The 13,431-nt window shown below is 40.4% G+C and overlaps 1 protein-coding gene across 2 annotated transcripts in view; it reads left to right on the top strand.

Moving 5' to 3' along the window:
- Nucleotides 1-13,431, top strand: part of TRANK1 (tetratricopeptide repeat and ankyrin repeat containing 1) — a 48,708-nt gene that overhangs the window by 26,600 nt on the left and 8,677 nt on the right. For both annotated transcript variants that reach the window (XM_048298745.1, XM_048298752.1), the window contains exons 13-19: nt 206-3,079; nt 3,684-3,883; nt 4,345-4,482; nt 6,568-6,708; nt 7,416-7,572; nt 8,440-8,528; nt 12,526-12,629. In XM_048298745.1, coding sequence (XP_048154702.1) covers nt 206-3,079; nt 3,684-3,883; nt 4,345-4,482; nt 6,568-6,708; nt 7,416-7,572; nt 8,440-8,528; nt 12,526-12,629 — 3,703 coding nt within the window. The remainder of the gene's footprint in view (nt 1-205; nt 3,080-3,683; nt 3,884-4,344; nt 4,483-6,567; nt 6,709-7,415; nt 7,573-8,439; nt 8,529-12,525; nt 12,630-13,431) is intronic.

Raw genomic sequence — 13,431 nt, 5'->3', positions numbered from 1 at the left:
TCCCTGAATCTTGGGAAAGCTCAGTTTTGAGCTGTTTTACATAAGCATATTCTATAAGCATGAAATGTAGATTTTGTTTTTCTTTTTAAAACAAATTTATTTTAATTTAGTAGCAGCAGAAAAAGAAAGTATTGAAAATTGTTGGCATGCAATGCAGCCTTGTAAAGCAAGTTAGTTTATTTTCTGTTTGTTCTTCTGCTTTCAGATGGCACTGGTTTAAACATCCTGAACTATCTACTTGACCTCTTTGCTTCAAGACCATCTGACTTTCCATATCTTAATCCAAACATACAAGATGAGAATGGAAATACAGTGATGCATATTGTTTTCCAGAAAGGATTTTCAAAGCAGACTAAGAGAATAACAGAGTTATTGGCAAAATTTGACATTAACTTTAACATAAAAAACAAATCAGGAAAAGATGTGATGCATAGAATTAAAAAAAAAGATCCACTGCTACTTGCCTGGAATAATGCTGCACAGGAGAAGAAGAGGCACCGCCAAGATAGAGCAGGGCAGTTGGGTAAAACATCTAAACCCATTCCAGCTTCTGAGATTTCACAGTCAAAGATCACAGGGCATTCTTCATCGGGGTTCTCATTAAAGGCACCATCTGGCAATGCAGTGCATAATGATTTAAAAACCCCATATTCTGTAAAAACAAGAAAAGATCATTTGGGAAAGCAGGAAACAGAAGGAATGACCAGCTCCTTAACACTGCAGGAAAGTCTTGTGCAGGCAATCACAGCTTTAATTCAGCAATTGAAAGTGAGTGACACCGTGAAAAAGGATCATCCTCTGGTGCAAAACCCATCGTCAACCCAGACTAATTCAGAAGAGGGAAGGAGTTCCTCACTACCTTGTGAAAGCATAGCTCATCCTGAAAGAAAAGGGGATGACTGGGAGAAAAAGAAGGGAGCAGGGGAATTTAGTATGGCCCTGCCTAATGGAGAGAAGGAAGAACCAGAGGAGGAAAAAGGGAAGAGTCTGGATATTGAGGCATATGTGCAGTTTGATAACATGACTTGGGAAATAGAGTGCACTCCTGAAATGCTAAAGACTTTGAGCAGCAAAGCTGTGCCTCATTATCTGAAAGCTAAAACTATAATGACAATTAAGCGGCTTGGCAATGGGGAATGGTCTAGGGGCCTTCAGAAGCCACTGAAACACTTGAAAGCTGATATCCAGCTGTATGAAGCCAAACTGGGCAAAGGTGCGAGAATGCTATGGGAACTTGCGATTGACTTTTCTCCTCGTTGCAGCGAGAGCCCAGAAAAGATCATGGAGACAGAACAGACAAAAAGTCATTCAGAAAAATCAGGTAGAGTTTACACAGAAATAATTAGAATTTGGGCCATTGTTCTTGACCACTGCAAGCTGAACCGTGCCTTAGAAAATATATGTATTTCCTACAACCGTGGCTTGTCCTGCATTTTGAGGAAAAAGCTCAAGGGTATAAATGAAGGACATCAGAACCACAGTGTGACAGCACAGAAGCGTGTTCCACGTTGTTATGTTGAAGACATGGAGGCAGAAAAATCAAAAGAACATACCATGCCTGAGTATTTCCCTCCAGCTAGTGCAGCAGAACTGGAATACAATATAATGAAATTTCACAGCTTCAGTACTAACATGGCACTTAACATTATAAATGATGTGCAGTCTTCTGTTGATTACCCTTTCCGAGTTGGGGAGTTGGAGTATGCAGTAATTGCTCTCAATCCAAAGCCTATGGAACCAATCATTTTAATTGGGCGAAGTGGGACAGGGAAGACGACTTGCTGCTTGTATAGACTTTGGAAGAAATTCTATTCATACTGGGAAAAATCTACCTTGGCAGAGGGACCTCTGCTGGAGAGGCAGACATGGCAGCAGAGACAGTGCAGTGATGTTGAAAAAGCTAGTTCAGGGAAGGAAGAGAGTGAACTAAAACACGAGAGTGATGATTCAAGTGAGGAGCAGGTGAGTGATGAGCAAGACCAGGACAGTGAAGGTGAAAAGGTTTCTGTGGGCACAGCTGGTGCAGAAATGAATTCGTGTGGTGTCCATGAAGAAGACCAAACATGTGGTGCAGAAGCATCAAACGGGCTGGAGCACCTGCACCAGATCTTCGTAACAAAAAATCCTGTCTTGTGCCGAGAAGTTCAGAGGAATTTCATTGAACTTAGCAAGTCTTCCAAGGTGACCAGTCACTTCAAGCCTCTGGACCCAAATATTCACAGGCTACAAGACATTAAAGATGAAAATTTTCCACTGTTTGTCACCTCCAAGCAGTTGTTGCTGTTACTAGATGCATCCATGCCTGACCCCTTTTTTCCAAGAAATGAAGATGGAAGTCTTAAAAGAGTCATTGTTGGTTGGAGTCCTCAGGAAGACTTGATTGTTCCAAATTGGCAGGATGAGGATGAAGAAGCTAATCTTGAAGCAGAACATGGTGATGATGGAGGAGCTGCAGATGCATGCTCTAGGGAAAGTGATCCTTGGACTTTTGTGACTTACAATGTATTTGCAAATGAAATATGGCCAAAAATGATAAAAGGTAAAAGCTTGTACAATCCAGCACTGGTTTGGAAAGAAATAAAATCCTTTCTGAAAGGCTCTTTCGAGGCACTGAGTTGCTTTGGGGGCAAGCTTACTGAGGAGCAGTACAAAAAGCTAGGCCGAAAGAGATCACCAAACTTCACGGAAGACAGGAGTGAGATCTATCACCTCTTCTGTCTTTATCAGCAGATACGATCACAGAGAGGTTACTTTGATGAAGAAGATTTGCTGTATAATTTATCTCAAAGACTTTCAAAGCTCAGGGAGCTGCCGTGGTCCATCCATGAGTTTTATGGTGATGAGATACAGGATTTCACGCAAGCTGAGCTAGCCCTGTTAATGAAGTGCATCAATGACCCTAATGCCATGTTTCTAACTGGTGACACTGCCCAGAGCATAATGAAAGGAGTTGCTTTTCGTTTTAGTGACCTGAGGTCACTGTTTCATTACGCAAGCAAGAGCTCTGTGAACAAGAAGCAACGTGTTAGGAAACCGAAAAGGATATATCAGTTGTACCAGAACTACAGGTCCCATTCAGGTACAGTAACAAATTTATTTATAACTTCCGCCTGTGCTCTTCAGATGTCACTAATTATTGAAGTTTTCTACTGGCCAATTCAAAATCAGTCTCTATGTGGCCTGTTTTTCAAAAAGATTAGATGGACAGCTTTTTCTGATTTGTCAGTTCTGTTTTTTGACATCTCAACTGGAAAACCAAAAATGAATGTTTTTAAAATTTTCAGTTTTTGAACACTCATGCTTACTGCATGCCTCGACAGTGTTTGTGTGAGGGAAAATTTAACAAATGATCAGACCTGTTTCTGTTGTCTTACCCTCAAAGCACTAGATTTTGCAGCATTGGTGTGCTGCTTCTGCTTTTCTTACTTGTTTCTCATTTGTGACCTTTATTTTGTGAGAATGCTGCCATGCTGATGTAGCATGTTTTCTGATCTTTGGAGGCCCAAGAATGACATCCACTCAAATTGGCAGAAACATAAATTGAAGCTTACAGCTTCAGTCTTCCCTGACTAGTGTTTTTGTTGTTGTATTTCTTGATTCCAAATTTCTAACAAAATCTTGTTAAAAGTGTCTTTTCAAGGACTTCAGGCTGAAGTTTAAAACGTGTATTCTGCTTTTTTCAGGCATCCTCCGTTTAGCATCTGGAGTGGTTGATTTGCTCCAGCATTATTTTCCAGAATCTTTTGATCGCCTTCCTCAGGACCGTGGTCTCTTTGATGGGCCGAAACCTACAGTCTTGGAGTCCTGCAGCGTTAGTGACCTTGCAATTCTGCTGAGGGGCAACAAAAGGAAAACACAATCCATAGAATTTGGGGCACATCAGGTTTGCTTTTCTTAGGCTTTTTGCAGATTCTGCCAGTTCTGTTGCTAAATAATAATTTTGTATGAACTGCCCACAACTTTCTTTTTTAAGCCCTTGTCTCACTGATAAATCAGGCTTTTTAAACTTAGGAACCTTTTTTGTGTTGGTTTCTCTTTCTTTTTAATACGTCTGGTACTTTTTGTTCTTTTTTTGGCATGGGGTATTGTCTGACCTGTTCCTTTCTAACTCCAAATTTTCTTACACCAGATCTAAAACTGTCTGCACATACCACGCATTTGTCAGTCTTCTAGTGGCAGCTTTGTGACCTTTCTTGTGGAGTGTGCTGAAATATCTCTGTGAAATGTTGTCTGGTTTTGAGAAGGCTCTTGTATTATCATAATGTTTGTCTTTCTCTGTGCAACTGTTTTTTTTCCTTCTTTTTGTTTCCTAATATGGTTTTTTAATAATGTATTTTGTGGCAGGTGGTATTAGTGGCAAATGAAACTGCAAAGCAGAAGATACCTGAGGAACTTAGTTTGGCACTTGTACTGACAATTTATGAAGCAAAGGGCTTGGAATTCGATGATGTACTCCTTTACAACTTTTTCACAGATTCAGAGGTATTTAATTATTCACCATTTTCTGCATTTTCTCTAAAGTCGATCTTATTTGTAGTCTAATTGGTGTTGCAGCTGGGAAAGGATTCCCTCTTCTCTGAAAACAGAGGTCATAGGTTTATAAATTGAGAACATGTTTACTTAAGTGCTGCATTTTCCGCCAGGCTTACTGTTACAGTTTAAGGGAGAGCCTTGGGGTACACACAACATTGCACCCACACACACACACAGAGACACACACAGACACACACATACTTCTCCTGCACACCAAGACTACTGCTTTGCCCTTAGCCAGGCAAGTATTCCTTACTGAACACACGTGCAGATGCTCCATGTACCCATGACTGAGTTGCTCTGCGATTAAACATTCAGTGTGAACAGCCCTGCTGCAGATGTCCTCTGCCTCTACCCCTCAAAACAGTGTCTCATGTGGTTTTCAGCAGATGAAAACCACTAGAAAACTGAGGGCAGCTTACTGGTGGCTCTTCACAGAGGTTAGTGAATGTTATGTGATGAGGGCAGAAGGAAGGAGCTTGAGGTAAATACTGGCTGTCATTTCTCAAAGTTAGATTTGGTTCTGGTGATGCAAGTTGTAATCAGAAAAACAACAAACCATTTTTCAGAATTTAGCAGAATCACTTTAGCAGAGTTGAGTTGTGTAGAGCATTTTAGCTTAGACTAATGTATGTCAGGCCTGCAGAACAGTTTTCATACAATTCTTCCATGTTCCTGTGACTCATGAGTAATTGAGTTGATTTGAGCAGCTAAACAAGCAGTCAAGAAAGCAGCTCACCCTGAGTTTTTCTAATTTAGAAAAGCTGAATCTGTGAACCGTTGTAAGCACAGCAGTTTGGCTGTGTGCACTTTGTAAAGTGTTGGGTTTTCTTTTTATTTGTCTTGAAAATGAGATTTAAGAAGAGTCTTGTTTCAGGAAGCAGATGTGACTGAAGAATCTAGAAGGCAAAAAAGCCAAATCCCCAAAACACAGCAAGCTCTTGAGCAAACTGATATCTTTAGTTGGTTGTCACATTACAGTCTATGAGGGCTTAGGAATGTTTTCATTGTTGATTTTTTAAAATCTTAACTTCAAAATACATTTTGCAGGAAAGATTTCCTGCTTTTATCCCTCATGGGAAGACAGTTAACTTGTTTGGTGTTGCTCAAAGCTCAGAAATATATAGATTGTAAAAATGTTGTTATGGCGTTACCACGAGTATTTTTTATTTTGTGCCAGAAACTTGGCAGTATTTAATTGCATGTCAATTAAATACCAAAAGGGAGAAATGAACATAACTTAGAATATAGTCACGATTTAAAGGTTATTAGTTTTGCAGGGGATGAGGAACCTGCAGAATGGTGTGATCAGGAGCTGGCATTTCCAACATGTCATGAGAGTGCACAGCACTGATCTGCTGCCACACTTAACTTGTAGTTAAGGGTGTCTGTGCATATTTATAGACATCTTTCACATGTCTCTATGTTGGAGTCCAATATTTTCTGACCACGCTTTTTTAGACTTTCCCCATGAGTGGGTTTTTTTGCTCACCTCTGAGTGTTCTTACAAGAGGAGGTGTTGTCAGGTGCCATTCCACCCCCTGGCTGAGACCAGCACTACCAGTTACTGGTGTTCAACACCAAGCTTAATACATTCATCACATGAATGACCAGCCACATCTTTTCTGGGAACCCTGAGGGTGAGAATATATGCCAGCATGGGATTTGTGTGGGTCTAACTCACCAAGCTTGTCAGTTTGTAGAGTCAAGGAGACTTAGTGGCTCCTCATCCTAACCTGCAGGCCAAGTTCTCTCCAGCGTATCTTAGATAGTTGTTTATATGCCTTGATGACCACCTGGTACAGACAAGTATCTCAAGCAAAGGTTGTGTTGAGATGAAGTTCAGCTTTCTTGATGAAAATTGCTGATTATTCTTTACATTCTACCCTGAGATAATTTTTTCCCCTAATCTCCTCCTCTAAGCCTTCTTGCCTTGTAGGGGTGAATAGGTCACAACATACAACCTTATCTTGTGCATATGTAGGCAGTAGTGGTTACTACAAACAAGTAAGCCTCATTCTCTTGATATTTCAGGCTAGCAAAGAATGGAAGATAATTTCTTCTTATAGTCCTGATCTGGATGTGCAAGTGGGAAGCAACTTGCTAATTGAAGTGCCGTTAGAGGATGACAGTGGTATGCAGGAAAGGACTCCATTTAATGTAGAAATGTACAAGGTGAGTTTTTTGTTAACACTGGAAATGGGAAGGACAAATTAAATTCTTAAATCTTAAAAGTAGGGAAATTTCTTAAATCCTTTCATCCTGTAGTTCCGTGTTTATCGAGGTTGCTTCCCCTAAAATAACTATCTTTTTGATAGTTGTTCACATTTGTATAATATCATAGCAATAAAATATAATGTAATACTATACTGATTTAAAAAAAATAAGAGATTATTTGCAAATGTAGTTTGATTAGAGTACAAAAACCTGTGTCATAGAATTTTGGGTATATTTGCAGAACAACTGTGGTTAAAGCAAATAGTAAATCAGCTTGTCAATATTTATTATTACTGTAGTCTGGTTGCTGATTGGTGTCATTACCTTGAAATTAAGGAAGTTTCTTAGAATCTGGTGAGTCAGATATTTTCAGGATTAAATGGTAAATAAATAATTCTATGTGCCAGTGATTAGAAGGAAAATAGCCTGTCATACCTGCAGCTGATTTGTACCAGTGGTTGCTTGTAAGTTAGCTGGACAATGGCTTATGTAATTGAAATCCCATATTTAATATTTAGTCTTGCTTACTTAAAAGCACTTTCTTACTTGTTATTAATTCTGTATAAATTCTCTGTTTTCTTATAACTTGAAAGTATGTTTCTTTCTAGCAATTTAGCTCATCTGGTGTTTCATTTATTTAATTTAATTTTTTTGTTCTGCTTCAGATGCTGAATGGAGAACTCAAGCAATTGTATACTGCAATTACAAGAGCCAGAGTCAATCTTTGGATCTTTGATGAGGACCGTGATAAACGGGCTCCAGCTTTTAAGTATTTCATCAAAAGAAAATTTGTTAAGGTTGTCAAAACAGATGAAAAGAAAGGTAAAGTTGTCCTAAAACCTTCTTAAAAGACTGTCAAACAGGACAGCCTACTCATGCTTTCTTGCTTTTAGGCTGTGTAATAAAGAAGGTTAAATTCCTTGATCCTTCTAACGATGCGCATTGATAACTGCCCTTGCAAATTTCCACTTATTTCAGTGGATCTTAATTCTTTTGTTTCTAAAGATCAGTTGTATATGTTAGAGTATAACTTTATTGCTAACTCACTAATTTAAGTTTTCTTGTTGTCACAGGAGAAGAGTCAGTGATCCTTCAGACAGATCTGATCTTTTAATTAGTTTATTGAGTTCTAGCCAGTAAATTCAGATATGTAAAATATTCATTAAGTACAGATGAATTGGTGGTCAATACTCTACTTTTTACATAAGCCTGCTATACCTATCTTAAATGTTACACGCATGCAAAAATGTCATTTACCAGCCCGTTGGTGTCTGGTGTCAGGTAAGGGATCTCTCAGACTTGAGGGGTGACCTTGAGAGGTGTTCCTACATAAAGGGAGATCAGGTCACTGCCGCTCAGCCAGTTACCGTGGAGAGAGCTCAATGGACCCTGATGGCTGCAGATATTTATAGCTTAAAGTGGTCAATTTGTAGTCAGATTTTCTGCTGAGTTAATGCAGCTTCAGCCACTTACCAGCCCAGTCTCCAGCCAGACTCTGGGATTTTTTGTGTTCTCACTGGTAGCTTCGCACAGCAGTATTAACACACTTGACTCATAGTTACTGTTAGTGGTTTAAGCACAAATCATAGAACTTGGAACATTGTGAGATAATGCTTAGTTTTGGTACATGATAAGTGGTTTCTGTGGTTTATCCATTCTAACATAAAATGGTTGCCCCTGCCCTTGTAGACTTAGATGATAGCATGTTTGCTAAAACTTCAACCCCAGAAGAATGGATTGCACAGGGAGACTACTATGCCAAACACCAGTTCTGGGAGGTAAGAACATAATGTTTATTTGAAATAAGGATTCTTGCTTGTTCTGAAACCTTATTATTTCCTCTGTCTGCATAAAATCATCTGTAAACCTTCAGTTGCTCTATAGCAGTCTGTCTTAGTTTGTGGTTTGTAGCTGTGTGTCTACTTGTAAATGACTTACAAGAAGTGAGCAGGAAGCGGAACCCTATTGTTTGTAATCTTAAATTCACTGCCCAGAAATTTGCAGTCCTATGAGGGAAAAACATTTTAATGCACACAAACAAAAGACAGTTGGAAAAACAATTATTAGTAACAATCAGAATTGACTGAAATGTGTGAATCTAAACCATGTTCTTGACAGTATCGTTGCACATACAGTAGGAAAATGAAAGCATTTTTTGGAAGTGTATTAATTTGGGTAGTAAAATGATGGTTTCATCCCCCTTCTGTTTAAAGAACATGGAGATTTTACAGTCTTTGGTTTCCTAGCATCCTAGTTAATACAGTCCACATATGGGATGACAGTTAATGGGATGGAAGCAAACTCAGTCAGGACAACAACATCAATTAAATATTCTGCAGGGGGATAAGGGATATCTCTAGATCAAATGCTCTTGTCCGTATGAGTAATTTTAACTTCCCAGACATCAACTGGGAAAATCATACAGTGGACACAAAGAGGTCCAGGAAATTTCAGGAGCATGTTGAAGACAACTTCTGGGTGCAAGTACTAAAGGAGCTGACTAAGGAGAGGTGACCTCCTGTGTTTGTTGTTTGTGAGGAGAGGCGTACTTGTGAGTAAAATGGTGACTTGTGTCTGTCTTGGTCACAGTGGCTACAAAGTAACTGAGTTTCAAATTGTTGTCTATAGAAGAAAAAGTCTTGCAAACCTTTGACCCTGGATATGGGGAGGGCAGACTTGTTCTCCGGAAGGAGCTAACTAGTAAGGTCCCTCGGGAATTCATGAATGCTAGGCACTTTTTAAGGGCCATCTCTGAAGAGTGCAGAAGCAGGAAATTCCAAAGTGTCAGTAGCCAAGCAAGTGTGGCAGAGTGGCTTGGCTGAATAGGAATCTTCTTCTTGAACTTAGGGGAAAAGGGAAAGTGTGTGGACATTGGAAGCAAGGGGAGGCGACACAGGAAGACAACAGAGATTCTGTTTGTCACTGTAGGGAGAAAATTTGCATGGCCAAAGCTTGAATAGAGTTCAGGCTATCCAGCACTGTGAAAGACAACAAAACAGTTATTTTAAAACACATTAATAGCAGAAGAAGGATTGGACATAACATTGGTCCTCTACTTGATGAGGTCATTTACCTCACAAGAAGGGACATAGGCAAAGCAGAGACATTTAAAGCCTTCTTCACCTCTAACACTGGTGATGTGCTGAAACACTGTGACTTAGGGAATGATAAACTCCCAGCTGACTCTGCATTAGTTTGAGACTGCTGCAGCTGGATGCACATAAATCTATTGGGCTTGATGGGATTTGTTCCAGGTACAGAATGAGCTGGCCCATTTTATTGTAGGGCCCCTTTCCATTGTTTTTCAAAGGTCTTGGGAGTCTGGAGAGGTCCCAGTCCATTGGAAGCTGGCAAATGTCCCAGTTTTCAAGAAGGGTAAGAAGGAAGACCCTGGTAATTACAGGCCTTTCAGTATCACTTTGGTGCCTGGTAAAATTATGGAGGAGGTTATTCTGGGAGTTACTGAAAATAGCACTTGAGAGACAATGCCATCATTAGTCATAGGCAGCATGGGTTCACTCTCAGAAAGTCCTACTTAACCAACTTCCCTTTTGTGACAAGGTCACTCATCTAGTTGACCAAGAGAAGCCAGTAGATGTGGTACATTTTGGTTTTAGCAAAGATTTTAATAGTTTCTCTCACAGTCACTCTTCATTCTGGATGAAATGTTCAGCACACAGCTAGACAAGTCCATAATACATTAGGTGAGAAACTGGTTGACAAGTCTGGCTCAAAGAGTTATAATAAATGGGTTTATCAAGTTGGGGGCCAGTCACTAGTTGGGATTCCCCAGTGCTCAATTTAGGGGCTAGTGCTCTTTAATGTTTTTATAAATGATTTGGACATAGGAATGGAGTGTACATTAAATATGTTTGCCACCAATACTAAATTGGGAGGACACTAAATTGGGAGGAGCTGTTGATTCTCTCAAGGGTGGTGAGGCCCTGCAGAGAGACCTTGACAAACTGGTGGGCTGTCACCAACCGTATGAATTTAACAAGTGAAGTGCTGGTTTCTGCACCTAGGATGGAGTAATCCTGGTTATGCATTCAAATTAGGGAATGAGAGGCTGGAGAGCAGCCCCATGAAAAGAGATCTGTGAGTTTGGGTTGATGGCAAGTTGAATATGAGCCAGCAGTGTGCCCTGACAGTCAGAAAGGCAAACGGTGCATCAAATACAGCATTGTGAACCAATCAAAGGAGGTGGTTGTCCCTCTCTGCTCTGTGCTGATGCAGACTCACCTTGAGTACTTTGTGCAGTTTTGGGCACCACAATATAAGGACAACAGACTATTAGAGTGTGTCCAGAGGAAGGTGACCAAGATGGTGAAAAGTCGTAGAATCATTGAATGGTTTGGTTTTGGAGACCTCAAGAATCATGTAGTTCCAACCCCGCTGCCATTGCCATGGGCCGCTCTAGAGGACACTTCTTAAGAAGAGCAGCTGAAGTTGCTTGGCTTGTTCAGCTTGGAGAAGAGGTGGGTGAGGGGTAACCTCATCACAGTCTACAACTTCCTCAAGGGAAGTGGCAGAGGAGGAGGAGGTCCTGATCTCCTCTCTTTGGTGACCAGTGATAGGACATGAGGAAATGGAGTGAAGTTGCATCAGACAAAGATCAGATTGGACATAGAAAAGGGCTCTTCACTGAGAAAGTGGCCTGCCACAGGCACCCCAGGAAAGTGATAATGGCATTTAGCCATGAGTTCAGAGTTCCAGAAGCATCTGGATGACACTTTTAGTCATGTGGGTTTGTTTTAGGTAGTCCGGCAGGGAGCAGTAAGTTGGCCTCTGTGATCCTTGTAAGTCCCTTTCAATTTGAGATGTTCTGTGATTCTGTGAAATAAAATTGTAGATACTTTTTTGATCATGGCAGAGGGAAAGCTTCTGTGTTTTGCTGGTAACAACATATAATTCTTTGAAGGGAAAATAGATATTTATAACAAGGCAAAACCCCAAAATAATCAGCTGCTACTATACAGACAGTCTTTATTTCCCCTTGAAAATAAAAGGCAATTTCCTAAATGGACAGAAAAGAGTTTAGATAAAAAACTCATTCAGCTAAAAAAAATTAATCTTGAAATCTGAAATGCATTACCTATATTATCTGCTAATCTGTTTTCTTTATAACCCTGATCTTTGCTTGTCAATGCTACCTTAAGAAGACATTATCTGATGACTTTGGCAGTTCTAAGAGTGGCTTGCAATGTGCAATTTCCAAACAGAAGCAACACTAAATTAATGGATAGAATAAAGAAATCATGGTGTTGCAGAATAAGCAGGATGATAATGAAGCAAAGCTTGCTAGGAGCATGGCAACTCCTGGTGTTTCTGTTTAGTTTTCACAGAAAGAGCCCAGTATGATAAAAGCATTGAGTAAATGTTCCTTGCTTTTTGATTTCACTTGCACATGTTGGTTTTCTTCACTTTTATTAATATGGGGCAGCTGCCTGGTGACTTACCAGTTAATGGTTTAGGCTATCCTTCAAATTGCATATGGTATTAGTTCTATCAGCTTACCAGGAATTCTGCTTTCACTACTTCCATGGACAATATTGTAATTAATATTCTAATTTTGCTAATCGCATGTGGACTGACTTCAAAGCTTTTCTTTTTGTCCTAAAAATATACCACAATGTTTTACCTTTTCCTTTTCCCAGGCACCCTGCCAGTCTTTCTGCTTTCCATTACAGTGACTGTAAAATTAAGTATTGCTTTTATGTGATAAGCCATGGGCTGGATGCACATCTGTGAATGCTGTGTGTGATTTCACCCCAGGTGGCCGCCAAATGTTATCAAAAGGGAGGAGCAGCTGAGAAGTCAAAACTGGCCCTGACGCACGACGCTGTTCTCAAAGTGCACGCGAAGAAAGCCAGCCCAAGGTAAGTGTCAGTGCAGCCGAGCGAGTGCCACTCTGTGGTGCCACACCCCTTGGGGGTGCAGGGGGCGAGATTCACACCACAGCTGTGGGACCGGACCGGAGACGTCGGAGAGCAGTGCAGGAGGGGTGTATTTATGTGTCTGTGGGTTGCAAAAGAGATTTAAGAAATTGGAAGGTCTCGCACAATAGGATCCAGGGCACTGCTCCCTGTGGAGAGTAGTGGAAGAGCTGTCTGAATGAAATGTGGCCCTTGCAAGGGCTTACTGGTTGTGTGAGAGAAAAGCAACAGGATTTGCATTATGTCAAGAGGCTTTATGTCCTTAGATATGGATAGAAGAGCATTTGCCATCAGCAGTGCTCAACTTCGGTTAATCCCACTGCATATTCACTCAACAAAGAAGAAGGAATGGTGGTGTACATTGGGGAAGAAAAGCTGCTAGCAAAAGTGAGCTTTGGGTAAAATTAGTGTTACAGTCAATTTAAACTAAACAAGCTGAACTAGATCTGAACCATAGGACAGTTTTAAAGGAACAGATTTTGAGATGAATCATTTAGTTCATGATTTCAGCTAAGTAAAATAGCTCAAGGATTTGACAGGGGAGAGAGTTTGCAGTTTCCTGAAGAGGCTTGGAAACTCTTTGGGACTCATCTCAAATAAGACAAGAAAAAACTTAATGGAGAAAGATCTAGACCGAAGTGAATCAGTTCCTGCTCCTGCTGGGGAGACCAGAAGCTAGCAGTGATAGCAGAAGGGGAAAGGAATGACTAGATCAAAGGAAGCTGGCACACAAGGGGGAAGAGGG

The sequence above is a fragment of the Corvus hawaiiensis genome, chromosome 1 (assembly GCF_020740725.1).
Source record: "Corvus hawaiiensis isolate bCorHaw1 chromosome 1, bCorHaw1.pri.cur, whole genome shotgun sequence".
Lineage (NCBI taxonomy): Eukaryota > Metazoa > Chordata > Aves > Passeriformes > Corvidae > Corvus > Corvus hawaiiensis.
The sequence above is the reverse complement of the archived record's forward strand: the minus strand, read 5'-3'. Positions and strand labels throughout refer to the sequence as shown.